General features: G+C 36.1%; 1 protein-coding gene across 6 annotated transcripts in view; it reads right to left on the minus strand.

Moving 5' to 3' along the window:
* Positions 1-304: 304 nt before the first annotated feature.
* Positions 305-26,576, minus strand: part of NUCB2 (nucleobindin 2) — a 49,752-nt gene continuing 23,480 nt past the window's right edge. For all 6 annotated transcript variants that reach the window (XM_080815462.1, XM_080815465.1, XM_080815466.1 and 3 more), the window contains 12 exons: positions 23,014-23,157; positions 22,335-22,442; positions 18,833-18,959; positions 10,424-10,527; positions 9,206-9,391; positions 8,923-9,013; positions 8,268-8,326; positions 8,082-8,174; positions 6,818-6,907; positions 1,793-1,963; positions 1,437-1,518; positions 305-921 (listed from right to left, as the gene is read on the minus strand). In XM_080815462.1, coding sequence (XP_080671588.1) covers positions 914-921; positions 1,437-1,518; positions 1,793-1,963; positions 6,818-6,907; positions 8,082-8,174; positions 8,268-8,326; positions 8,923-9,013; positions 9,206-9,391; positions 10,424-10,527; positions 18,833-18,959; positions 22,335-22,442; positions 23,014-23,157 — 1,263 coding nt within the window. In that variant the 3' untranslated portion in view covers positions 305-913. The remainder of the gene's footprint in view (positions 922-1,436; positions 1,519-1,792; positions 1,964-6,817; positions 6,908-8,081; positions 8,175-8,267; positions 8,327-8,922; positions 9,014-9,205; positions 9,392-10,423; positions 10,528-18,832; positions 18,960-22,334; positions 22,443-23,013; positions 23,158-26,576) is intronic.

Below are 26,576 nucleotides of genomic sequence, written 5' to 3' on the forward strand. Positions count from 1 at the left end.
GTTCCACAAGGATTTCTCAGATTCCCTAGCAGCTACATGAGATGTAAGTTAAAATGTGTGGTTCTCCAGGAACACTCAGTCCAGGAAACCTATGCAACTGGGGAGAAGTTCCTTTTCCTCCTCTTGCCCACTGCCTCCAAAAACAATCTTTGACAGTGAGAATGAGGTAACTTGAGGACAAAAACCATGTACTGAGGATAGCAGAGGAGAGAGTTAGGAACCTGACACCACCTACCTCCAGATTTCCTTTATGGAAGAGGGAAGAATTCCTATTTAGTTTAAAACACTGTTATCTTTGGTTTTTCTGGGGGTTTTTTGTAGCAGAACCTGATCTTAATAGAGTAGAAAACAAATATATGAACCCAAAAATGACCTAAAGTGGTAGCAAAAGCTCTTCAGTAGAAGAATTTCTAGCAGTTAAGGTTGCTGGAAGTGGGAAGAAGTTATCAAGAAACACTGGGGGAAAGTGTGGTCCTCTCAGAAGAATTATTAACAACAAAGAGACTTTTATCAAGAGAGGGGATGATAAGCACCTATAAAAGACTATGAGTAAGTGACAATATAAATTTACCTTAAAAGCAGTACAGAAATTTCTCACTTAAACAGTTACTGATAGTTTCGTTAAATTATGGCATAATTATGGCCACTGAATTAAATCATTAAAGGAGAACAAATTAAAGAGAGGTATGAAAGTGAGAGCAGATACTGAGTTTGTATTCTTCCTGGTTGTGGTGGACTTTAATCCTTAAATATCTGTGTCCTGAAAAGATGTGTTCTCATTTAAAAAGCATCTTCTTTTATTCCATATATGCTTTAAAATATTTATTGAGCAGAAAAAAAAGGAAGGGTGGTAAAAAGATGACACAGATGTTGATTGAACAGTTTTCTTCCAAGTTCTGGTGGACTTCGGACTTTAAATGTCTGTTTGGAAAAAAAAAAAAGCTCTCATTTTAAAGGTATCTCCCTTTATTCTGAATCTTCATACACACACACACACACACACACACACACACACACACACACACATATATATTACGTATGTGTATATATATATAAAATATCTGTATATATTATATATAAAGCATTTTTAAAATACACTTAGCTAATCATAGATTACAATTAACATGTTCTTTAACAATATTGATAACTGATTAGAAAGAATTATGAATAATGTTGAAATAAATCATTTCACCATAAATATAGCTATCAAATAGCTTTTGAAATGAGCTGATGTATAGACATTTTAGAAGGCTCATTTCTGTACGTTTTTCTGTACTACATTTTTCTGTAGTACAAGTTGTGCTATTTCCCCAAATACATAGTAAATACCATAGATATTAATGATTTGAAATTACATTTGTAATAAACACAGATTTCAATTTATTCAATATTCTTATTTCCTTAAACAAAAGAAAAAAAATAATAAAGTTACGTACGTGGCTGGAACTTCAATTCTCCACCAGGCCCTGATGGAGGAATTTCTTGTTGTAATCTTTTTTGTTCCATCTGCTGTACAACCTAGTGTATGGAAAAAGAATGTCTTAAAAGTAAGTATTCTTTTATTTTCTCATGACCTTTGACAAACCACAACAAACTAATTGAAAATTGTTTTCCAAAATGAGATATTCAAACTCTAAAATTTAGATTAATATTCAACAAAGCAGTTTTTAAAGTACTAAAATTTAAAATAATATAGCTAATAGGACATTGAAATATTATATTACAAAAACACATGCGTTTAGCAAAGCACCTAAAATTCCTTTTAATGCCACAATCATTTTATAAATACCACCTGATGATACTCCAGCTTCTGAGCCTCAAGTTGGTCATGCTGACGCTGTAGCTCTTCCTTTTGTTTCTGAAGTTCATCTGCCTTTTTCTTAAGTTCATTTTCTTGTAAAGAGATAAGATTTTCATATTCTTTCAGTTCTTCCTCTGTGAAGAGCTGTTGCTGATCCAATGTCTAAAAGAAAAAAAATGGACAAAAATGAGGAAAGAATAATCTTGGATGTCCAACAGGGTCTGATTCAGCTTGAAAATTCTATGATTAGCAAAGTATAAGAGAATCTATCATAATATAGCTTTCAGTAAGAAAGGGGAAATAAGAAAACATATTTATGTATTTATTTGAGCAAAAGGAAAAATCCAAGGCTAATGAAATTGATTACCTATAGAACAATGAAGAGAACTGGGTAGAAAGGATAGAGAAAATGCAGGAAAGGAAATCATATTTCTCTGAATACAACTTTTTCATATAGGTTTGATTTTTAGAAACTTGTCAGTGTTTGATACACTCAAGAAAAGAGAAGAAAGAAAATCCACAAGGACAGGAAAACCCAAACTGACTATAAACAAAAGAAAATAAATTAGACTTTTATTTTAAGTGAATAAACAGAAGGGGGGAAAAAGAGCTAATCAACAAACTTTGGGTCACAGTATTCAGACTACATGCTCAGGTTAAGAACAACAACAAAAACCTAAACAAGTAATAAATTCCTTTTTGCAGAGTTTAGCAATCTGAAACACTGTATACATCCTAGGATTGAGGAAGTAAGTGGAATAATATTGTGGAAAATAGGAGCCAGGTTTCATATGAAATATGGAAAGAGGAAGAGATAGGATGTTGTACTGGCACTGGACTGAAACTTAAGGAGGTATCAGTGTGAACTCACTAAGTTTGTGTTTTGTTTTGTTTTTTAAGGATTTTATTTATCTACTTGAGAGAGAGAGTGAGCGAGCATGAGTGGGGGAGGGGCAAGGGAGAAGGAGAAGCAGACTCCATGCTGAGCAGTGTGCCCCACACTGGGCTCTGTCCCAGGACCCTCTCCTCAGGTCATCCTGAGCCAAAGGCAAACGCCTAACCGACTGAGCCACCCAGGAGCCCCAATGAGTTCATCAAGTTTTATATATATTGGTACCTAAATATACCAAGATGAATATGAATGTAAGTGTATCTGTGTATGTGTATAATTCGTGCATATACAGAAACACATAATACAAATATAAATATATAATGTATATATATAAATACACACACGCGCGCACACACACACACACACACACACACATTTAGATGTTTTTTTAAATTACCCAACTCTATTATCTGACAAAGCCTAGAAACAAAGACTCTCTGGTAACAAGGAACACATCCAGTGCCCAGATCCTAGTCTGTGATAACGATCTCCACTAAAAGGGACCAGTGTTGCTCAGAAAAATGGCTGATCCCAGAGGTGGGATGGAGAAAGAACGAGATGAGCCTTGAACATCTTACTATGCTAAAAAGTAAGGAAGTCCTCAAAGAATGATAGGAAACATGCCAAAAGGATATAAAAGCCAGTTTGAAGGAACTCCCAGCCAAATCTGGGGCAATTTGGCTGGGAATTATTCGAAATAAATCATGATAGTAAGGATTCAAGCTTTACTGAATAAAGTAAGAAGCCATGAATCTACACTCAAATAAACGGGGATGGGAGAAGGGATAGCTTTTCCTTACTGTAGAAAGCCAATTGATAAATATGGAAGGAATGATGGTTAGAAAATCACCATTTGTCAATAGTCATTGTAATAATAGATTCTGGCAAGATTTATCAGTGAATGCTAAAATTAGTAGATAATGAATCTCAAAGTATGCCCTCAAAGACTTTTTTTTTAAACAGTGGTAATGGTAGTAATGCAATTCTTTTGGAAAATACTTCTACAAAATACATCAACTGCCCTAAAAAGATTCCCTTGGTCTTACTGGTACTACATTGAGAATCCATCCTATAAAATAACCTTAAACACATAAAAAGCATTATATAAAAATGTGTTTATAGCAGCACTATCTTTTTACAAATAAACAGTAAAAGAATGGGTATCTGTTCCTGAGAAAACAGTCAAGCACTTCCATAACTATTAAAGTAATGCTTAAAATTCTATTTGGAAATACTTTCGATATGATGTCGAGTTGTTTTTTTTTTTTTTAATGCTGACTTCTGATTCTGGCAGTATGGTGGGTTGGACAAGGTACTATTTAAATTACAAAAGAAAAAATAGGAAACATGATAGACACCATCTTAACCAAATAATCAAAATTAACGTTGTCAGTTATGAAAATAATCAGCAGCATATGCTTCATGATATGATGCACTTTGCATCACTTTGGTGGTATTTCTACCAAAAGCAGCAGTCCTAAAGAAACAGAAGACTGACTCAAACTGAGGGATATACTACAAAATTATTGGTCTATACTCTTTAGAAATATGGATGCCATGAGATACAAAGACTCAAGAACTGTTTCAGATTAAAGGAGATTAGGAACACATTACAACTAAATTCAGTATGATCCTGGATTTTCTTTTGTTATAAAGGACAGTATTAGGAAATTAACAAAAAATCTCGATAAAGTCTAGAGACTGGAGAGAGTTTTCTGTGTGTAGCTATCATAGATAATTTTACCATGATTATGCAAGATAAGTCCTTGTTTGCAAAAAAATACACACTCAAGTATTTAAGGTTAAAGCAGCACTGTGTGCAAGTAACTTTCAAAAACATGATGTATGTTATATATAAATACATACACACATAGATTAAAAATAGAGAAAGAGATAAAGAGAGAGAATAACTGTAGTAAAATGGGAAATCTAGGGGAAGGGTATTCAGGAATTCCTTGTCTATTCTTATAACTCTTTTGTAAATCTAAAATTATGTTAAAATGAAAAAAAAGTGTGTAATTAGCTATTGATCTAGTTCACCAGAAGCAATAAATGGAATGAATGTTCAAATATCTTAGCATTCTTCTTCTTCTTCACCAAAGTCCAGAAATATTACAAATGTCAGAAAAAAAACAGGACCAAAAAAAAAGCTGATTTCTTTAATCTCAAACTACGCTGATAAACAGTCATCCTGGGACTATCCTTGATTCAGCACCCCAAGGAATTTTCACACCCCAGGAAACTCCTCAGCACAGGCTGTACCAGAACAGTTGGTCACCCTATCTCAAACTATTTTCTGGACAAATGGATCCACAGATTAAAAATCTAATTGAGGGGCGCCTGGGTGGTTCAGTGAGTTAAAGCCTCTGCTTTCAGCTCAGGTCATAGTCCCAGGGTCCTGGGATCAAGCAGGGAGCCTGCTTCCCTCTCTCTCTGCCTGCCTCTCTGCCTACTTGTGATCTCTGTCTGTCAAATAAATAAAATCTTTAAAAAAAAAAAATCTAATTGAAATAGTAATCTTGGGGTGCCTTGGGGGCTCAGTGGGTTAAAGCCTCTGCCTTCGGCTCAGGTCATGATCCCAGGGTCCTGGGATCAACCCCGCATCAGGCTCCCTGCTCAGCGGGAAGTCCTGCTTCCTCCCCCACCCTCTGCTTCCCTCTCTGCCTAGTTGTGATCACTGTCTGTCAAATAAATAAATAAAATCTTTAAAAAAAAAAAAGAAAAAGAAATAGTAATCTTTATATTTTGTATAGAAAATGACAACTTTTTTTTCAAACTCTTCTGGTTGCTACCTCTCAACTATTCTCTTTAAAATGTGCATGCACAAAAAAAAAATGTGTATTCACAGTAAACTATGGAATATATTGGTATGCCTTTCTGGAGCAATTCAACAAAATATATTTAGAAACTAAAAATGGTCATAAACCTTGAGAATAGTTCTATTCTTAGGAATTAATCCCAAGGAAATTATTATAGATGCCCAAAGATGTATGAATAAGTACAGAGTTGTCATAGTGTTAATTACTACAGTAAAAAAATTGGAATTGACCCAAATGGCTAAATCTGTTCCAATGGTTATATAAATTATGCTATAATCACACAACTGCATGTTAAGGAATCACTTCTAAATTCTGTTTTTTAAAGAATGGCATCAGGAAATACTGCTAACATTAAAAAACACAGAATTTCTCAAACATACAAAGACATTCATACAGTATGATGCCATTAGACTATAAAGACAGGATGGGGTGCCTGGGTGGCTCAGTCGGTTAAGCCTGACTTCCACTCAGGTCATCATGGTCTTAGGGTCCTGGGATTGAGTTGCATGGACTCCAAGCTCAGCAGGGAGTCTGCTTGTCCCTCAGCCTCTACCTCTGCCCCTCCTACTGCTTGTGCTCTCTCTCAAATAAACACATAAAATCTTTAAAAATATACATAGAGAGATAGGAGTTTATGTGTACATGTAAATTAAAAATGGGACAGGGGTGCCTGGGTGATTAAGTCAGTTGAGGACCCGGCTCTTGATTTTGGCTCAGGTTATGATCTCAGGGTGGCAAAATCAAGCCCTACATCAGACTCCACACTGGGTATGGAGCCTGCTCAAGATTCTCTCCCTCTCCTTCAGCTCCTCCCCCTCATTTGCTCTCTCTCTCTCTCTCAAAGATTAATTAATTAATTAAAGTAAAATAAAATAAAAATGGGACAGTACACTATATATTGTGTGCTATACATGCATACACTAAAGATACAAACAATTCCAAATCGGCATAACACAATGCATAAATTAAGTATCTTCCTCTGAAAGGTAGAATTATAGGTAACTTCTAATTTATTCTTTCAATGTATCTATATTTCTAATTTTTAAGAATGAACACTATTTTACATTTAGAAAAAGTAAAATTTTAAAAAGACTGCTAGTTATATGTAACATGATTACAAATAAGAGGTCAATTGCCACAAGTTTTTCAAAAAATCACATTCATTATTTTATAGTGACATTTTACCTAAAAGCCAAGACAGTAAGGCTCTACATGCAAACATAATGGAAAATAAAAGTTAAAAATAGAATGAACTGCTGTAGAATTTCTTGAATCATACATCCCATTTCAAGTAGGTTTTATTACCTCCCAGCTATCTGGCTCCAAGAATTCCTTTTTTTCTGTAGCTTTCAAAAACTCGTCCAGAGTCACTAATCGGTCTTTGTTAGCATCAACCTGGTTAAAAAAAAAAAAAGTATATATAAAATAAAATAACTCTCCTATCACTAGAAATTGTCTTCTAATAGTTGCTACTACACAACTAATTCTGATTAGAATCAGAATATAGATATTGCTATCTTCTGTATTATTCAGATTTGAAAATACAGTGAGATTCTATACACCTGATACTCAAAGATCATCATGCTTGAGTCTGCTGATCTGACTTGGCTAGACTATTATGGTCTTCCTCCCTCACCACACCATGTAAAATCCCAAGAAAAATAACCTTTCCAGACAGAGGACTGTTTGAGCCAAGAGTAAAAGAGTTTACATTAACATTATTTCAATATTTTTTCTTTAAAAAAACTAACTAAATCAAAATTAATGTTAACAACCGCTCCCAATCCTCTTCAATGGCTCCTATAGCCATTCAGTTGCAAAAGTGAACTCCATAACGGCCAGAGAAGTTCATTTGACACGTGGGATGCCAGCAGTCAACAGAAATCCCAATTCATCACCAATAGCTCAAACATCAGGTGAAAATCACAGAAACAAAACAGTGGGCTTTAGCTACCGGCCTCCAAAGTCTATGACCAAAGTTCTCAGCTTAATAATGTGAACAAGAAATAAATAAGTTGTTATAAACCATTATGGTATTGGATTTTTTGGATTTTCTTAATAAAAACACAGACTTTTAAAATATCAAATATTAGGGGTGCCTGGGTGGCTCAGTCGTTAAGCGTCTGCCTTCGGCTCAGGTCATGATCCCAGGGTCCTGGGATTGAGCCCAGCATCGGGCTCCCTGCTCAGTGGGAAGCCTGCTTCTCCCTCTGCTTCTGTTCCCTCTCTGATTGTGTGTCTCTCTCTATCAAATAAATAAATAAAATCTTTAAAAAATAATAAAATAAAATATCAAGTATTAGACTACCTTATCTTTTACTTCTAAAGGACATGCAACAGCATATTAATCTCCTAAATAAAAACCTTTTAAATTTTAAAATATTTTAAAGTAGTTACAAAATAACTTTATTTATACTAAGGAAGTCTACCAAATATTCTGGGTCAAAAAATGCAAAATTCAATTAAATAGCTACTCTGTGTATTTATTTTCAACTTTATGGTAAGATTTATTACAAGGACTTGAATATCCATTGAAATAACATACAATCCTAAAAATTTTAAAACATACCTCATTCATTACATGTTCCCTCATTCTAAGCCGTTCCTCCTCCATTTCTACCATATCATCCTCCTCATTTTTGGGGTCATATACTTTCTCCAACTAAAAAGAAAAGTTTAAAACCAACATAAAAGGCAGGAAAATAATGGAAAAAAAGAGAGCAAAAACACTGAACACTCAAATGAACTCATTTACCTCTTTAGTAAATAGGGCTTCTAATTCTTGTTCATCCAGGAAGCCATCATTATTGACATCTGAAGTTTAAAAAGTCACAAATGCAAAAATTGATTTTAATGCCTTCAAAAATCAATAATTAAAATACAACTCTTCACAACTGGCTTGCAGAAGTGGTACTAACATGAACCAGCCATACGCTACAGAGAATATTTCCTCCTTTTTTATGAAGCCTCAGATCAGTCCAACAGATAACAATTTACTACTAATTTATAATTCATAGTTTTTTTAGACAAATATATCTTAACCAGTTTTTTCAAAAATATAAAGTGAAACAGTATGCTATAGGAAAAAAAGTAAATTTTAATATTACAGCATAAAGCGTGTTAGATATAACCTAGCTAGTCACAGAAGTACCTTCACATTTACAGAGAACCTTACAGTAAGTCGTAGCGAGTCAACAGTTAAAGCAGGTAAAAGACACAGCTACTGACTCAAAGTACTTTATGCTGCAGGTCAGCAAAAAAGACTATTCTATTATCCTAGAGAAAAATTCTAAACATTTACTGTCAATAGGACTCGATATTAGACCTTGGCAAAAATCAGTTAAGAATAAAGCAACTATAATCTCTCAAACAGCAGACATAAATATTAATATTTGTATTAAATGTGTTACCATGTAATTTGAAAAATGTCTTGGGGTCAAAGTCATTAGGATCCAATCCATCAGTCTCTTCCCATACCTCTTTTAGTTGATCTTTGCTTCCCTGTGAATCAATTTTTTAAAAATGCTCAAAACAAAATATAATCTATGTATACAGACTGAAAATAAAACACAAATTTGAGAAATGGTGCAGAATTAAGAATCTAAAGTACTAATAACTTATGATAAAATTCTACTGTCTGATACAAAGAAGTAGCTACATCTAATTACAGTTTCTTAAAGTCATAATTCTTACTGGATGATTAATTTTGGGATGATTTTCATGCTTTTTCCTCATTTCTTCAAATTTAGATTCTTCTTCTTTTCTCTTTTCTTCATTCAGTGTTTTTAAATATTCTCTCCTTTCATGTTCCTTCATCATTTCATATTTTTTAAATTCTTCATGTCGAGTCTTATCATAGTGTTCCAGATCACTTGTGGCCTATAATGTAATATTTAAACTAAATTACAAGGAGTATTTGAAAATATAAATAAGGGCTTTCCTGCATACAGCATATTCTAACAGAAGGTAGTATAGAAGGTCTGGAAAACATTGGACTCCTCTTTTAAATTCTGCCATTTTATTTTAATCATTATTATTATCAGCATGTAGGCATTAAAAGAAACTCATAGTTCAAAGCAAGCCTCAACTTTAGAAAGCTCCTCATAAGTAAATAATATATAAATTGATTTTTAAAAAAAGGAAGGGTTGGGACGCCTGGGTGGCTCAGTCAGTTAAGCCACTGCCTTTGGCTCAGGTCATGATCCCAGGATCCTGGGATCGAGTCCCACATCAGGCTCCTTGCTCAGCAGGGAGCCTGCTTCTCTCTGCCTCTGCATGCCACTCTGCCTGCTTGTGCACTCTCTCTCTTTCTCTGACAAATAAATAAATAAATAAGATTTAAAAAAAAGGGGGGGGGAGGAGGGGACTGTATCAAATCTATACAGTATAGAAAACTAGAAAGGTTTCTAACTACATAACTAAACTCTTAGCAAGGCTACAACATCCGTTTCGGTAATTCCATACAGTACAACATGAGAAGGCCACAAACTCTTACCAAAAACCCAGAACCTAGGTATATTTCAGAATTTTCTAGATTTCAGAAAGAGAATATGGCATTTATGCTGTATTATGTATTCCTTGCAAAGTCTGTTATCAAACAGATTAGTACTTCCTCAGCAAAGTCTGGGAATATTCACATTATGTAGACTAAATAAAAACTACAAATATCCTTACTATAATTGAAGCCAGATTTCAGCTTTTGTAGTGCTTTGGGTTTTGGAATTGTGGGCAAGGGGTTACAGATTGTTAGGTCTGTATTACTATCTGTAGTAATAAAGGTTAAACTATCTCCCTTTAAAAATACTCTTGAGAGTATCTAAAAGTCATATTGCCACTTCATTGAATTGACTTATCAAATGACAAAAACCTCAAAGACACAACAATGACAACATTTTCTGGAATTATTCCCACCGCTTTGATGAGCATATCTAAATCTGTAGATTCAAACTTGTCAGGGTTCAGGTGGTTTAGGTGATCAAATTGTTTTAGAAGAGCGTGGTGGTCTATGCCTGTATCTGAAAGAAAATGAGAAAACTGTAAATGATAAAGTACTGAAAGCTAGAAACATTAATATAAATGGTACATAAGAATAAGCATTTATATTTATTCCTACAGGATTTTGTAAGAATATTCAAAATTTTAGATTAAGAATTCATATTTTCTTTTAGAATATTGTACATATTGTTATTCTAGGCAAAAGTAATGTCCTTGAATCTAGAAAGAAATACAACATAATATGTACACTTCAATATTATTCTACTATTCTATATATTTCTAGAAAGGCTAGTTGACTATCAGTATAATAGTAAAAACTTTTTTATTATTGTAAAACTACCACATTTCCTACTTTTAATTAGATAAACTCTAATATACTGCCCTCATCAAAGATCTAAGTAGAGGGGTGCCTGACTGGCTCATTCAGCTAAGCTACTGAATCTTGGTTTAGGCTCAGGTCGCGATTTCCTGGGTGATGGGATTGAGCCCCACATCGATGAGCATGTCGGGGCTCTGCACTCAGTGAGGAGTCTGCTTGAGATTCTCTCCTTCTGCTCCTCCCCCAACTCATGCTCTCACTCTCTCACAAATAAATAAATCTTAAAAAAAAAAAAAAACTAAGTAGAATTTCTTTTTTTTCCCCCAGTATTTTATTTTTAAGCAATCTCTATATCCAATGTGGGGTTCAAACTCACAACCCCCAGATCAAGAGTCCCATGCTCTTCCAACTGAGCCAGACAGCTGCCCCCTAAATAGAATTTTTTTTTAATTGCTCTAAAATTTGTATGAAGGAATTTTTTGTATTCTGCTCCAATGAATCCTTTATGGAACAATAAAAGTCTAATTCAGGTAAATTCATTTGGATTAGGACTTATTTTTTTTAAAGATTTTATATATTTATTTGTCAGGGAGAGAGAGAGAGAGCGTGCGTACAAGCAGGGGGAACAGCAGCCAGAGGGAGAAGCAGGCTCTCTGCTGAGCAGGGAGCCCAATGCAGGACTCAATCCCAGAACTGGGAACATGACCTGAGCAGAAGGCAGACATTAACTGACTGAGCCACCCAGGCGTCCCAAGATTAGGACTTTTTTTTTTTTTAAGATTTTATTTATTTATTTGACAGACAGAGATCATAAGTAGGCAGAGAGGCAGGCAGAGAGAGAGAGAAGGAAGCAGGCTCCCTGCCAAGCAGAGAGCCCGATGTGGGACTCGATCCCAAGGTGGGACTCGATCCCAAGACCCTGAGATCGTGACCTGAGCCGAAGGCAGAGGCTTAACCCACTGAGCCACCCAGGCGCCCTAGGACTTATTTTTAAAGAAATATCAATTGTTTTTCTTGTGAATAATTTTTTTAAAACAAGCTACAGTGCTACAGTTTGGGGCACATGGCAGGTTCAATTGGTTAAGCACTGACTTTTTTTTTTTTTATATTTTATTCATTTATTTGAGAGAGAGAGTGCATGAACAGGAAGAGGGATAGAGAGACCCAGCAGACTCCTCACTGAGCAGGGAGCCCAACAACACGGGGCTCACTATGGAGCCAAAGGCAGCAGCACTTAACCTACTGGAGCCACCCAGGTGCCCCTCAGGTCTTGACCCCAGGGTTGTGAGTTAAAACCCCACTTTTGACTCCACGCTGGGCATGGAGCCTATTTAAAAACAAAACAAAACAAAAACAAAAAAATAGCCAAACAAACAGAAAACAAGCTACAGTTTACTATAGTTGAATGGGTAAAGTGAATCTAGACTATTTCAGTTGGATTATAGAATTGAGCAAAATAGGCACATGTGTTGATTTGTTAAAAGTCAGAGTTCTCACTTAGGAAAAAGGAATGTACAAATAGGGAATCGTGGAAGGCAAGAAAGAAATCTCTGACTCGGCATCAGGGAACTACAAATCAAAACCACAAAGAGATACCACCTCACATCAGTCAGAATGACCAAAAATAACAAGTCAGGAAATGACAGATATTGGCGAAGTGGGGGAAAGAGGAACCCTCCTACACTGCTGGTAGGAATGCAAGCTGCTGCAGCCACTTATTTCCACATACTGGTAAACAGTACGGACGGTCCTCAAAAAGTTGAAAATAGAGCTACCGTATGACCCAGCAATTGCACTACTGGGTATTTACCCTAAAGATACAAATGGAGTGATCCGAAGGGGCACATGTACCCCAATGTTTATAGCAGCAATGTCCACAATAGCCAAACTATGGAAAGAGCCCAAATGTCTATCAACAGATGAACAGACAAAGAAGACGTGGATGGAAAACTACTCAGCCATCAAAAAAATGAAATCTTGCCACTTACAGTGACGTGGATGGAACTAGAAGGTATTATGCTAAGCAAACTAAGTCAATGAGGGAAAGAAACTTACCATAGATCTCACTTATATGTGGAATTTAAGAAACAAAACAGAGGATCATAGGGGACAAGAGGAAAAAATAAAACAAGATGAAATCAAAGAGGGAAACAGGGGTGCCTGGGTTAAGCATCTGCCTCCAGCTCAGGTCATGATCCTGGGGTCCCCTGCTCAGGAGGAAATCTGCTTTTCCCACTGCCTCTGCCCTTCCCCCATGCTGTGCTTCTCTTTCTCCCTCTCGTTCTCTCAAATGAATAAATAAAATCTTTAAAAAAAGAAAAAAATATATTCCAGAAGAAATGAGCACACCTAACGCCAGCCTTTGGTCTGTAATATCATTTCCCACTAAAAAGAACCAGGAATCCTCAGAGAAATGACTCATTCCAGGCCTGAGGCAGGATAGGTACAAGATGAGCCCAGAACATTTTGTTATACTAGAAAGTGAGAAACTGCTTAATGTAGTTAAATTAAGATTTCACTGAATTCTTTCAATGGCACTATACAAATTTTACTTATGAAGAAAAGATTTGTCCTAAGACCCAGGCCTAAAGGATACGACCAAACAGTGAAGCACATGAAAAGATATTTAACCTCACCCCAAACAGGAGAAATACATGTTAAAACTACGCTATTATACTATCTAACAGAATGGTCAAACTCTTAAAATTTGAAGATACATACTATTAACAGGATGTAAGAAATTACAAGAGTATGTACTGATACAAGGTCTGTGCAGGTGGCAATATCTATCAAAATTACAAATACATAACAGATATGGAGTGATATATGTACAAGAGTGTTCGCTAGAAATAACCCAAAAAGCCATCACCAGTAGCCCTAGTTAAATAAATTATGGCATATCGATATAATGGACATCTGTGCAGTTGCAAAAGAAACTTTTTTTAAAAATGAAGATGGTCTCTATGTACTAATACAGAATGACCTCCAAATAGGTTGTTAAAAGAAAAATACAAAGCACCAAATGTGTTTTACATGGTGCCTTTTGCATAAGAAGAGAGGAAAAATAAGGATTTTTATTTGTATTTGCTTATATAAGAATGAAGAAATCGAAGGATCATGTTTGGGGCAGTGGGAACTTACAGGGTACAAAAATATCAGAGCACTTTTGCTATATGTCTTCTATAGTTTCTAGTTTTCACCCATGTGAATGTATTACTTACTTTAACAACTACACCCCCCCCAAAAAAGGACCCTTTAAGTCTTTCTTCCAATTATTAGAAATTTCAATTCATAAATTCTGAATCAGTGAGAAAACACTCATAAGCTTTCTAAGCATCAGTTTTCTTTAGATAATGAAATTCAGCACCTATTTGGAATAAAGAAAATATTGCCAAGATTGAAGGGATGGAAGTTGTCTAACAGGAAAGTAATCTCAAAATACCTTAGGTCCAGCTTTAAGGATGGAATGTCCTTCTATGTCTGACCACCTGAAGTAGGAGGGTATGAGCTCAGTTTACCTCTCATTGATATCCTTAATCTCAGGATAAGGAGTATTTTGTGTTTTGTTGTTGTTGTTGTTGTTATTGTTTTGGACAGAGAGAGAGAGAAAGCACAAGCAGGCAGAGTAGCAGCCAGAGGGAAAGAGAGAAGCAGGCTCCCTGCTGAGTAAGGAGCCTGACATGGGGCTCCATCCAAGGACCCTGGGATCATGACCTGAGCCCAAGGCAGTTGCTTAACCAACTGAGCCACCCAGGTGCCCCTGGTATTTGTTTTCTATGTCTATTCACCAGCAGGGAGTTTAATGCTCTATACAAGCATTTGTCCAATACGATCCACTGACCAGAGTCACACATTTAAATGCATCTTACAGGGGTGCCTGGGTGGCTCAGCAGGTTAATTCTCTGCCTTCGGCTCAGGTCATGGTCTCAGGGTCCTGGGATGGAGCCCTACATCAGGCTTTCTGCTCAGCAGGGAACCTGCTTCCCCCTCCTCCTCTGCCTGCCTCTCTGTCTACTTGTGATCACTCTCTCTCTCTGTGTCCAATAAATAAATAAAATCTTTAAAAATAAATAAGTAAAAATAAAATAAAATGCATCTTACTCACCCCCAGAATCAGAAATTCTAGAGATAAGATCAAGTAAACCGCATTTTTAACTAGCTCCCCAGGTGATTCTTTTGTGATATAAAGTTTAGCAGGAGTAAATGTTCAGGTGTTTATTAAGGCCAATGAACCACCCGGATAACCAGCCTATGGGGACATGTCACAAAGACAGAGAAGCCAGGTTGAAGGATCTCCCACTTGTCAAATCTAACCTCTTGATTTTCTTTCATAACTAGAAAGGCCACTCCAACTTAATAAAGAACTTGATCAACTTGTCATCTAGTGTTTTTTGGTATTATTTTCTTTTTCTTTTTCTTTTTTTTTTTTTTAAGATTTTATTTATTTGACAGACAGAGCCACAAGCAGGCAGAGAGGCAGGCAGAGAGAGAGGAGGAAGCAGGCCTCCTGCTGAGCAGAGAGACTGATGCGGGGCTCCATCCCAGGACCCTGGGATCATGACCTGAGCCAAAGGCAGAGGCTTTAACCTACTGAGCCACCCAGGCGCCCCTTGGTATTATTTTCTACACTGATATCTTTGATTCATTTGTACTTATTCTGATACAAATGAGAGAGAGATCTAACTGTACCTTTTCCAAATGGCTACCCAATTGTATCAACATTATTCTCTTTAAAAATCTATCTTGATCCCACTAATAATGACATATCACCTTTAATTCAAACTGAATTCTAAATGTATTTACTTTTACTTCTGGTATTTCTATTCAGTTCCACTGGTCTTTCTACTTATATGCCAAAACCATACAGTTCTCATGAGTGCGGCTTAGTGATAGGTTTTAATATCTAGCGTAACTATTTAGTCCTTCATTGTTCTTTTTCCAAGGTATGTAGCTTTTCTTGCTTGTTTCCTTTTTCATATGAACTTTAAAATTAACTTGTCTAGATTCAGGGGGAAAGTACATATTTTTTATTTGGATCATGCTAAATTTATAAATTAACCTAAGGAAAATTGACATGTTTATAATGTTGAATCTTTCTATCAAAAAGATGGTATGTCGGGGCGCCTGGGTGGCTCAGTGGGTTAAAGCCGCTGCCTTCGGCTCAGGTCATGATCCTGGCGTCCTGGGATCGAGCCCCGCATCGGGCTCTCTGCTCAGCAGGGAGCCTGCTTCCTCCCTTCTCTCTCCGCCTGCCTCTCTGCCTACTTGTGATCTGTCTGTCAAATAAATAAATAAAATCTTTAAAAAAAAAAAAAAAGAAACAAAAAGATGGTATGTCTTCTCATTTTTTTCAAGTCTACTTTTGCATCTTTCAGGAGTATTTTAAAGCTTTTGGTCTATAAGTCCAATTTCTTAATAGGTTTACTCTGGGTATTTTATCTTTGTTGGTATCTGTAAATGGAGTCTTTTCTTCCATTATATCTTGTAACTGGCTGTTGCATATGAAAAATACTGATTTCTATATATTAAATTTACCTTGCTGAATTTTCCTATTGTTTACATTATTTTTTAGTCAATTATTTTGAGATTTCCAAGTATAAAATCATATCACCTGCAAACAGAAATGGTTTTATCAGCTCCTTTACAATGACTTTACCTCCATTTTTTTTTCATTTATGTAATTGTTTTGGCTAGTACCTCCAATGCAATGCAAATTAGTGGACATCATCATCTTGTTCCTGATTTTAGTTAGAATACAAAATTGTATTTCCCCACTAAGTATGATGTGGCTGAGTTAGACATACCTGATCATGTTACAGAAGTATCTATTGATTACTGTTTTATTACTTTCCTAAAATTAAGGAGGGGTATTAAATTTTGTCAATTGCTCCTTTTCTATAGGTATGGAGACAGTTGTTTGATATAGGAGATTACTTTCTTATCTGTGGATATCTTCACGTTTCAAAAATTCTACTTCATAGCTATTTAATCTCCTCAAAGTCTAACATTTAAAGAATATAGGAGAATGAATAGGCAGAGCACAGAGGATTTTTAGGGCAGTGAAACTACTCTGCATGAAACTATAATGGTAGATACATATCATTATAGATTTGTCTGAACCCATGAATGTAAAACACCAAAAGTGAACTCTAATGTTAACTATGGACTTGGGTGATTATGATGTGTCAGTGTAGGTTCATCAATTGTAAAAATTTACCACTCTGGTGGATGATGCTAGTAATGAAGGAGGTTATTCGTGTTTGGGGGTATATGAGAAATCTCTGCATCTTTACTTCAATTTTGCTGTAAACCTTATATCGCTCTAAAAAAAAAAATCAAATCTTAATTTTATTTATTTATTTATTTTAGAGAGAGCGTCCTTGTGCATGAGCAGGGAGCAGGGTGGGGGTGGGGGAAGGGGCAGAAGGAGAAGGATAAATGATCTTGAGCAGACTCCGCACTGAGCTTGGAGCCCCATACAAGGAGGGCTCTATCTCACAACCCTGAGATCACAACTTGAGTCAAAACCAAGAGTTGGATGTTTAACTAACTGTGCCACCCAGGCACCCCAAATCTTAAATTTTTTTAAAGATTATTTATCTATGTATTTCACAGAGAGAGAGATCACAAGTACGCAGAGAGGCAGGCAGAGAGAGAGGGGGAAGCAGGCTCCCTGCCGAGTAGAGAGCCCGATGTGGGGCTCGATCCCAGGACCCTGAGATCATGACCAGAGCCAAAGGTAGAAGCTTAACCCACTGAGCCACCCAGGTGCCCCCAAATCTTAATTTTTTTTAAAGATTTTATTTATTTATTTGACAGACAGAGATCACAAGTAGCAGAGAGGCAGGCAGAGAGAGAGAGGGGGGGGGGAAGCAGGCTCCCTGCTGAGCAGAGAGTCCGATGCGGGGCTTGATCCCAGGACCCTGGGATCATGACCCGAGCCAAAGGCAGAGGCTTAACCCACTGAGCCACCCAGGTGTCCCCCAAATCTTAATTTTTAAAGATAGAAGTTTCAAAGATTTATCTATTCATGTGATGATTTATAGTATTAGATTTCCTAATACTGTCAGTCTTACATTCCTAAAATAAATCTACTTGCTATTTTGATATATAATAATTTTGGTTTTGGCATCAATAACATATTAAGAGTATGAAAGCTTGAGGCGCCTGGGTGGCTCAGTGGGTTAAAGCCTCTGCCTTTGGCTCAGGTCATGATTCCAGGGTCCTGGGATTGAGCCCCGCATCGGGCTCTCTGCTCAGCAGCGAGCCTGCTTCCCCCTCTCTCTGTGCCTGCCTCTCTGCCTACTTGTGATCTCTGTCTGTCAAATCAAAAAAAAAAAAAAAAAGAGTATAAAAGCTTTACTTCTTTTTCTATGCTCTGGAATAGTTTAAATAGCATTGACAATCTGTTCTTAAAAAAAAAAAAAAAAAGATTTATTTTTACTTGATAAAGAGAGGGAGCAGAGGGAGAGAGAAGGAAGAGAATCCCAAGCAGACTCCTCACTGAGTGTGGAGCCCAACATGGGGCTCGATCTCATAACCTTCAGATCATGACCTGAGCTGAAACAAAGAGGTAGACACTTAACCAACTGAGCCACCCAGGTGCCCCGAGAATCTGTTCTTTAATAGTTTAATAGAATTCCTTTTGACACTCTTTGGGCCTGGTGTGGTTTTCTTAGAGCATCTCTGACAAGTTTTCTATTTCATCTATGGAAATTGTTGTAATTAGATTTTCTCTCTTTTGGTTTCCTTTGACATTATTCTTCCTCCTTTAAGTCAGTGGCTTAATACATTACTTTTCGTTGACATAATAATTTAAGGCTAATCATTTTGACTTTTGAATGATATGAATATATTACCTATTTTAAAAACTAAATTTTAAAAATTAAGAGAAGACAAATCAATACTAACATTAAATTTTGACTAGAAGAACATGGTATGTGACAATATAAGCTGACCTGAACAACCATATGCTGAAACTTTCCTACTTTTTCTTTAGCACTTACCTTGAAGAGAATCCAATTTAGCTTTAATTAGCATTCTTAACCTTGCCACTTCTTGCCTTTTCAGTTCATCAAGTTTTGTCCTCACATGGTGACTTACTAAATCCAGTTCTTTGCTTAGCCTCCCACTCTGTTAAAATTAACAAGTTAGCTTTATTTATTACATTCCTTTTTTAGATCAGACACAATATATTAAAATGAAGTTTATGACAAAGTAGTGATAAATGCTTTTGGCTAATTTAGATAAATGTGATATTACAAAAAGCATTTCTTTTAAAAGATACTCAGTTTATAACTCTAAAAGCAAGATAGGTAAAAACTATATATTATGGAAAGAGCCTAAATGTCCATCAAGTGATCAATGGATAAAGGAGATGTGTATACATATACAATGGAATATTAGTCAACCATGAAAAATAATGAAATCTTGCCATTTGCAATGACATGGATGGAGCTAGAGTATTATACTAAGCAAAATAAGTCAGAGAAAGGCAAATACCACATGATTTCACTCATGTGGAACTGAAGAAAGAAAGTAGATGAATATGGCAGGGGAGAGAGGCAAACCATAAAACAGACTCTAAATTACAGAAAAACACACTGAGGGCCGCTGGAAGGGAGGTGGGCAGGGAGGATGGCCTAAACAGTGATGGGTATTAAGGAGGACACATATTGTGATGAGCACTGGGTGTTGTATCTAAATGATGAATCACAAAATTCTGTACCTGAAACTAATATTACACTGCATGTTAACTGGAATTTATAAAAATTTGGAGAAAGAAATTAAAAGATAAAAATAAAAACCATACAATTGAAAGCATAATTAAAGCACAAAGGAGAAACTCAAAAGTAATTGGAGTTGCAAAATGGTACAGCCACTTTGAAAAACAGTTTGGCAGTTCCTCAAAAAGTTAAACACAGAATTACCATATGACCCAGCAAATCCATTCTTAGGTATATACCTAAAGAATTGAAACATATGTTCACATAAAAACTTATACCTGAATGTTCATAGCAGCATTATTCATATTAGCATAAAAAGTAGAAATGACCAAATGTCTATCAGCTGATGAGCTGATAACCAAAATATGGAATATCCATAAAGTGAGATATTGTTCAGTCATAAAAGAAATGAATGTACTAATATAAGCTACAATATAATGAGCCTTGAAAAACATTATGCTTGGTCAAAGAAATCAGACACAAAAGACCACATATTATATAATTTCATTTATGTGGAATGTCCAAAATAGGCAAATCCATAGAGATAGAAAGTAGATCAATGGTTCCCAAGGGACAAGAAGAGGGGGGAAATGGGGAGAGATCGCTTAATGGGCACAGGGCTTCTTTTGCGGGGGAACAAAGTTGTTTAAAAGTAGATAGTGCTGATGGCCACCTGTAGATACACCACTGAATTATATGCTTTAAAAGCACAAGTTTTAAGGTATGTGAATTACATTTCAATAAAGTAATCTTAAAAAATAACTTGGCCACCTTAAACTTTAGTAATTACACATATAAACAACTTTACAAAATTAATCTTTTTCAGGTTGTCTCCTTTGATCACTTTTCTCATAGGTAAGTACATGTTCCAAAATTTAAGAAACAAAATAGCTAGTAGCTTACTTTTTCTTGTTTATAAATGCATTTGCAATCACAAACTGCAAATCTGACTAGCAATCAGGCAGACAAACATTTTAGGACTAAGTCCACAGGGCCCACTGCGGAAGATAAAGAAAAAACCCCCTACAAGGGAGACCAAGAAAGAATGTTCAGAGGTAAGAAGGAGAACTAGGAGAATTTGCTGTTATAGAAGCAAAAAAAGCAATTTACTCAATGAGATAGTGGTCATCATTGTTACATATAACAATGGTTCTCAAAATGTGGTCCCCAAGTAAAAGCATTAGCACCAAGAGCGAACTTTAGAAATGTAAGCTCTAGACTTACTGAATCACAAAGTCTATAGGTGGGGCCCAGGAATCTGTGTTTCAACCAGCCTAAAATCTGAAAACCACCAAGATGATAGAAAGGAGTCTAGTAAGAAGAGGAATAAAAAGTATCCACTGGGGGCACCTGGGTGTCTCAGTTGGTTAAGCCTCTGCCTTTGGCTCAGGTCATGATCCCAGGGTCCTCGGATCAAGCCCCACATCGGGCTCTCTGCTCATTGGGGAGCCTGCCTCCCCCCCCCCACCTACTTGTGATCTCACTGTCAAATAAATAAATAAAATCTTTTTAAAAAAGTATTCACTAGATTTGGCAATTAAGAAGTCACTGACATCCTTCATGAAAGTATATTCAGTGGAGTGATATGGGCAAAGCCATAATCTTTCCAGTCAGCAATATTTGGGAAGTGAAGAAATGTAGTATGATTCCCCTTTAAAAATACTTGGCTGAGGGGCATTTGGGTGGCTCAATCATTAAGCTTTTGCCTTCAGCTCAGGTCATGATCCCAGGGTCCCAGGATGGAGCCCCACATTGGGCTCCCTGCTCAGCTGGGAGCCTGCTTCTCCCTCTCCCTCTGCCTGCCACTCCCTCTGCTTGTGCTCTCTTCCTCTCTCTCTGTCAAAATAAACAAATAAAATCTTTAAAAAACCGAAAACAAAAACCTGACCAAAATACTTAGCTGAAAAGGTAAGGACAAATTCTAACTTGTTTCTGACAGTTTTTCCTAAGTCTTCCTGAGCTATGTATAATGATTCCTATTGTCCGTTTTAATTCTTATATCTTTTTCATTGAATAACTGTCTAACTTACTACATTTCATCTCCCCTTGACCCAGCAGGGAAGAGGAACTGATTGTGAAAGGCAGACAGTTATAAAAGTATTCCCATACCCCAGGATTATCTCTCTATTGTACTTCCTATTACCACCTTTTCTGTTAGTCACAAATAATGTTCTTTAAAAAAAAAAAAAAAAAGATTTACTTATTCATTTGAGAGAGAGAGAGAGAAAGTGAGAGGAGGGAAGGGGTTGGGAGAGAGGGAGAGAGAGAATTTCAAGCAGACTCCACACTGACCATGGAGTTCAACACACGGTTTAATTTGATGACCCTGAGATCATGACCTGAGTGGAAACCAAGAATTGGACATTTAACCCACTGAGCCACCCAGGCATCCTGCCATAAATAATGTTTTAATCCTAACTTAAGAAGATAAGAGACGCTGAAAGTTCTACATTAAATATTATTTACTCCAGGACATTAGTTCCATAGATCAAATTAATTCTTCAAAGGAAATATAAGATCACTTTCAAAATAACCCAGGGAAATTATTGGCATGATGCTATTGCCTCTATCAGGAAAAATGACTTCCCCATTGCTGAATTACGTGCCCATTCTCAGCATTTCCAAAATATATTATACCCCCATCATATTTTCATGCTAACAGACTTTTTTCTAGATATTACTTACTCAGAATAAGTAAGAGCCTCATCTTTGTATTCCTAGTATTTAACTCAGTGTCTGGGATGTTCTAATGTTTGTTAAATAATTATTTAATTACATTTACCTTTATTTCCTCTATGTCTGCTTTCTGGAGCTTTTCTCTGAAATGATTATCTGTTTCCAGCACATCAATCACTTGCTTAAGATATTCATCATAATAAAGTCCAGTATCCTTCAAATCAAGAAACAAACAATAATGTTTCTCAAAGCTTTTCCTTCCCTGCATCTAAAGATCTCAATCCTAAAAAAAAAAAAAAAAAAAAAGACTAGCAAAATGGCATTGAGACACATCTACTCTGGTAGCTGGGACAAAGTTAAAAAGTTGTATTTCTCAAATGAGGAATTTTATATCAGAACCAATATATGGTTTTATTTTTACATAAAGGTAAATATTCTATATGACTTAGATAATGAGGACTTAATTAATAATATTAGTTGGTTGATTTTACTCCACTGTCACCTGTCTCTCCTCACTGCTGTATCTCCTTTGAATATAATACAATGTTTTCTTGGCTAGTGAGCTCTCCATTGGAAATGTATTATGATTAATATTCTCCTGTGCATTATTTAATATATGAACTACATTAAATAAACAATGTCTAATATTAACAACATATGCTTATCCAATATTCTTTTACTGCTATTTCAGAAATAGTTCTTAATCTACAATTTTACAAGTAACAGATATTAGCAACATTTGGTTAAAATTCTTCCCACAAGATTATCTTTATCATTTCACTTACTGGTGGTTCTATCTTTGCGCTGTCCACAGGTTGAGTATTTTTTACTTTTGTCTTGTCTATGTCTATAGGCACAGCTTCAAGAGCAGTAAGTAGACAGGAAACCAAGAGAAAACAATATCGTAGTAAGATGGTCCTCCACATCATCTGAAATAAAGGTATTATTATAGTAAGGTCCCGAAAAGATGTCTTCAAACTATATACATACATTCCCAATGCCATGTTAATAATATATACCTAATCTCAAGAAATTTAATACAACAAAATAGTTCTAGAAAGAAGTTAAAAAATAGACTATAGCTTATCAAAATAATGCTTAAAACAGATCACTAAAGAAAATCAGGGGAAAAATGCTTTTCAACTAAAATTAAAAAGAAAACAAAATTTTATTTTTTTAAATTTTTTAAAGATTTTATTTATTTATTTGACAGAGAGAGGACAAGTAGAGGGAGTGGCGGAGAGGGAGAAGCAGACTCCCCACTAGCCCATCGTGGGGCTCGATCCCAGGACCCCAGGATCATGACCCCAGCCAAAGGCAGATGCCCAACCAACTGAGCCACCCAGGAGCCCCAGGAAACAAAATTCTAAAGTTTATACAGCTTATAGTATAAGAAAACATTTAGTTAATTATAAAAGTTTCAAATAAAAATGATAATAAGGGTCTCAAAAGCTTAAAAAATTAATAGCCCAAATTTAAGGAAAAGAGAAGGAAGAACTATATTTTTTCGATTAAAATACTAGAGAGCCAAAATTTTTCTAGATATATTTAATTTAGCTTCAACCTAATTTTGAAAATAAGTTGCTCTATAAATATAAGTTGATTAAAAGAGACTAGATAAAATATTTTTAGCCTTATAAACATTATTTTATCATAGTAGTCATTTGTTAAAATTCAGTCAATAATTTTTCAAATAAATAAATCAATAAAATATCAAGCTTGAAACAAGAGAGGACCAAGTATTGCTATTCCCAAAATATTATTCAGATTTTGTTTATTTAAACAGTTTCCACTCCATATGGATCTTTAGTAGCTGTGGAGGATCCACTATAAGAATTAGAATGAATAAAAATCTCATATTTAATTGATTTTATACACATAGACTCATGTTAGGGTCCAAGTCAAGAATATTGGTCTGGGGACGCCTGGGTGGCTCAGTTGGTTAAGCAGCTGCCTTCGGCTTGGGTCATGATCCCAGAGTCCTGGGATCGAGTCCCACATTGGGCTCCTTGCTCAGCGGGGAGCCTGCTTCTCCCTCTGCCTCTGCCTGCCTCTCTGTCTGCCTGTGCTCACTCTCTCTGACAAATAAATAAATAAAATCTTTAAAAAAAAAAAAAAAGAATATTGGTCTGACCAACAGAGTGAATATGCATTATTTAACTCAGAATCTCCCAAACTTAACTAACCATGGACTTTTTAAATTTAAGTCATATTTTTATCCATAGAACACAACTTGGAAAAGAGTATACTGCCTCATTTTTGCCACAACTCTACACAGCAGATAGGGCAGTGATCTGTTTTACAGGTGAAGAAAATTTGAATTAAAACAATTCACTCACAGAGCATGGTTTTGCATTACAAAATCACTAGAACTCATACTTTACTATTTCTAGTATATCAAATTTTTTAGCATCTCTATCGAGATATAATTCACATGCCATAAAATTCACCCATTTAAGGTACAGGGTTTGTCTATTCTGTAAAGCTGCTACTCAAAGTTTAGTTCTCAAACCTGAAGGATCAAATCACCTGGGAGCTTGATTCTCAGGCTGTACCCAAGACCTCTGAAATCAGAATCACTAGGGTGAGGTCCAGAACCTGTTTTAAGAAACCTTCCAGGTAGGGCGCCTGGGTGGCTCAGTTGGTTAAGCGACTGCCTTTGGCTCAGGTCATGCTCCTGGAGTCTCAGGACAGAGTCCTTCATCCGGCTCCCTGCTCATCAGGGATTCTGCTTCTCCTTCTGACAACCCACTCCCCCACCCCCCGCTTTCTCTCTCTCTCTCTCTCATTCTCTCAAATAAATAAATAAAATCTTTGAGGGGAAGAAAAAAAGAAATTTTCCAGGTAAACACACTATAGGCTGCTGAAGGGGAGGTGGTAGAGGGATGGGGTAACTGGATGCTGGACATTAAGGAGGGCACGTGATGTAATGAGCACTGGCTATTCTAGAAGGCTGATGAATCACTGACCTCTACCTCTGAAACCAATAATATGTTATATGTTAATTAACTGATTTTAAATTTTAAAAAGTTGGAAGGAAGGAAGGAAGGAAAGAACTTTCCAGGTATTTCCTACATACATATGCTCAAGTCCAAGATGCATTCTCCTCTAGGACACCTGTTCTTCCACAAGCTCATTGTGAGTATATGTTTTTCAGGATGAAATGTTTGGGAGATGATGGCGCATTGAAGCTAAATAAAGTTTTCATCATTGCAAGACTTTCAGAACTTGTGATGGGCTACTATGCATTATGAATCTTTAATAGAAGGATGATTTGTTTCTCCACAGAAAGTACATCTACCATGAATCAAGTCCTCTTCCCAGAATTATTTTTTATGACAACCAAAGTTTATTTCTCATTCATGCTTCACGCTCATTATAGGTATATATTTTATTTTTGGTTTTCATTTTTGAGAGATAATTCACATGCCACAAAGCTTATTCTTTGAAATTGTACAATTCAGAGGATAATCGTATATTCACAAGGTTATGCAATTATCACCACTAATTTTTTTAAAGTTGTTATGAATAGTTTTGTATTTTATTTGTTTAAAGACTTTTAGAGATGCATTATGACCTTATTTTTTTTTTATTTTATTTATTTATTTGACAGAGACACAGCGAGAGAGGGAATATAAGTAGGGGTAGTGGGAGAGAGAGAAGCGGACTCCCCGCTGAGCAAGGAGCCCGATGAGGGGCTCAATCCCAGAACCCTGGGATCATGACCTGAGCTGAAGGCAAATGCTTAACCACTGAGCCACCCAGGCGCCGCTAATTTTTTTAAACACTTTCATCACTCCAAAAAGAACTCTGTGCCCATTAACAGTCGCCCCGCTCATTCCCTTATTCTCACAACACCTAGCAACCATTAATCCACGTTCAGTCTGTATAGATTTGCCTACTGTGGACATTTCATATATATGGAATCATGTAAGATGGAGCCTTTTGTATCTGGCTTTTTTCATTTAGCACTGTATTTTCAAAGTCCAATCATGTTATAACATGAATCAGTACTTCATTCTTTTGTATAGCACTTGTATATACCACATTTTGTTTATCAATTCATCAGTTGATGGACATCTACTTTTTGGGGGTTGTTTCTACTTCTTTTGCTACTGTGAATATTTGTGTTCAAGTTATTGAGTTACTATGTTTTCAGTTCTTTCAGTTACATACCAAGGAGTGGAATGGCCAGGTCAATTTGGTGACTCCATGTTTAAGTTTTTGAGGAACTGCCAAACTATCTTCCATAGAACCATTTTACATTCCCACCAGCAATATATGAGTTCCAATTGCTCCACATCCTCACCAACATGTGTTATTGTCTTTTATATTACAGCCAACCTAC

Source organism: Martes martes, assembly GCF_963455335.1.
Source record: "Martes martes genome assembly, chromosome: 10".
Classification (NCBI taxonomy): domain Eukaryota; kingdom Metazoa; phylum Chordata; class Mammalia; order Carnivora; family Mustelidae; genus Martes; species Martes martes.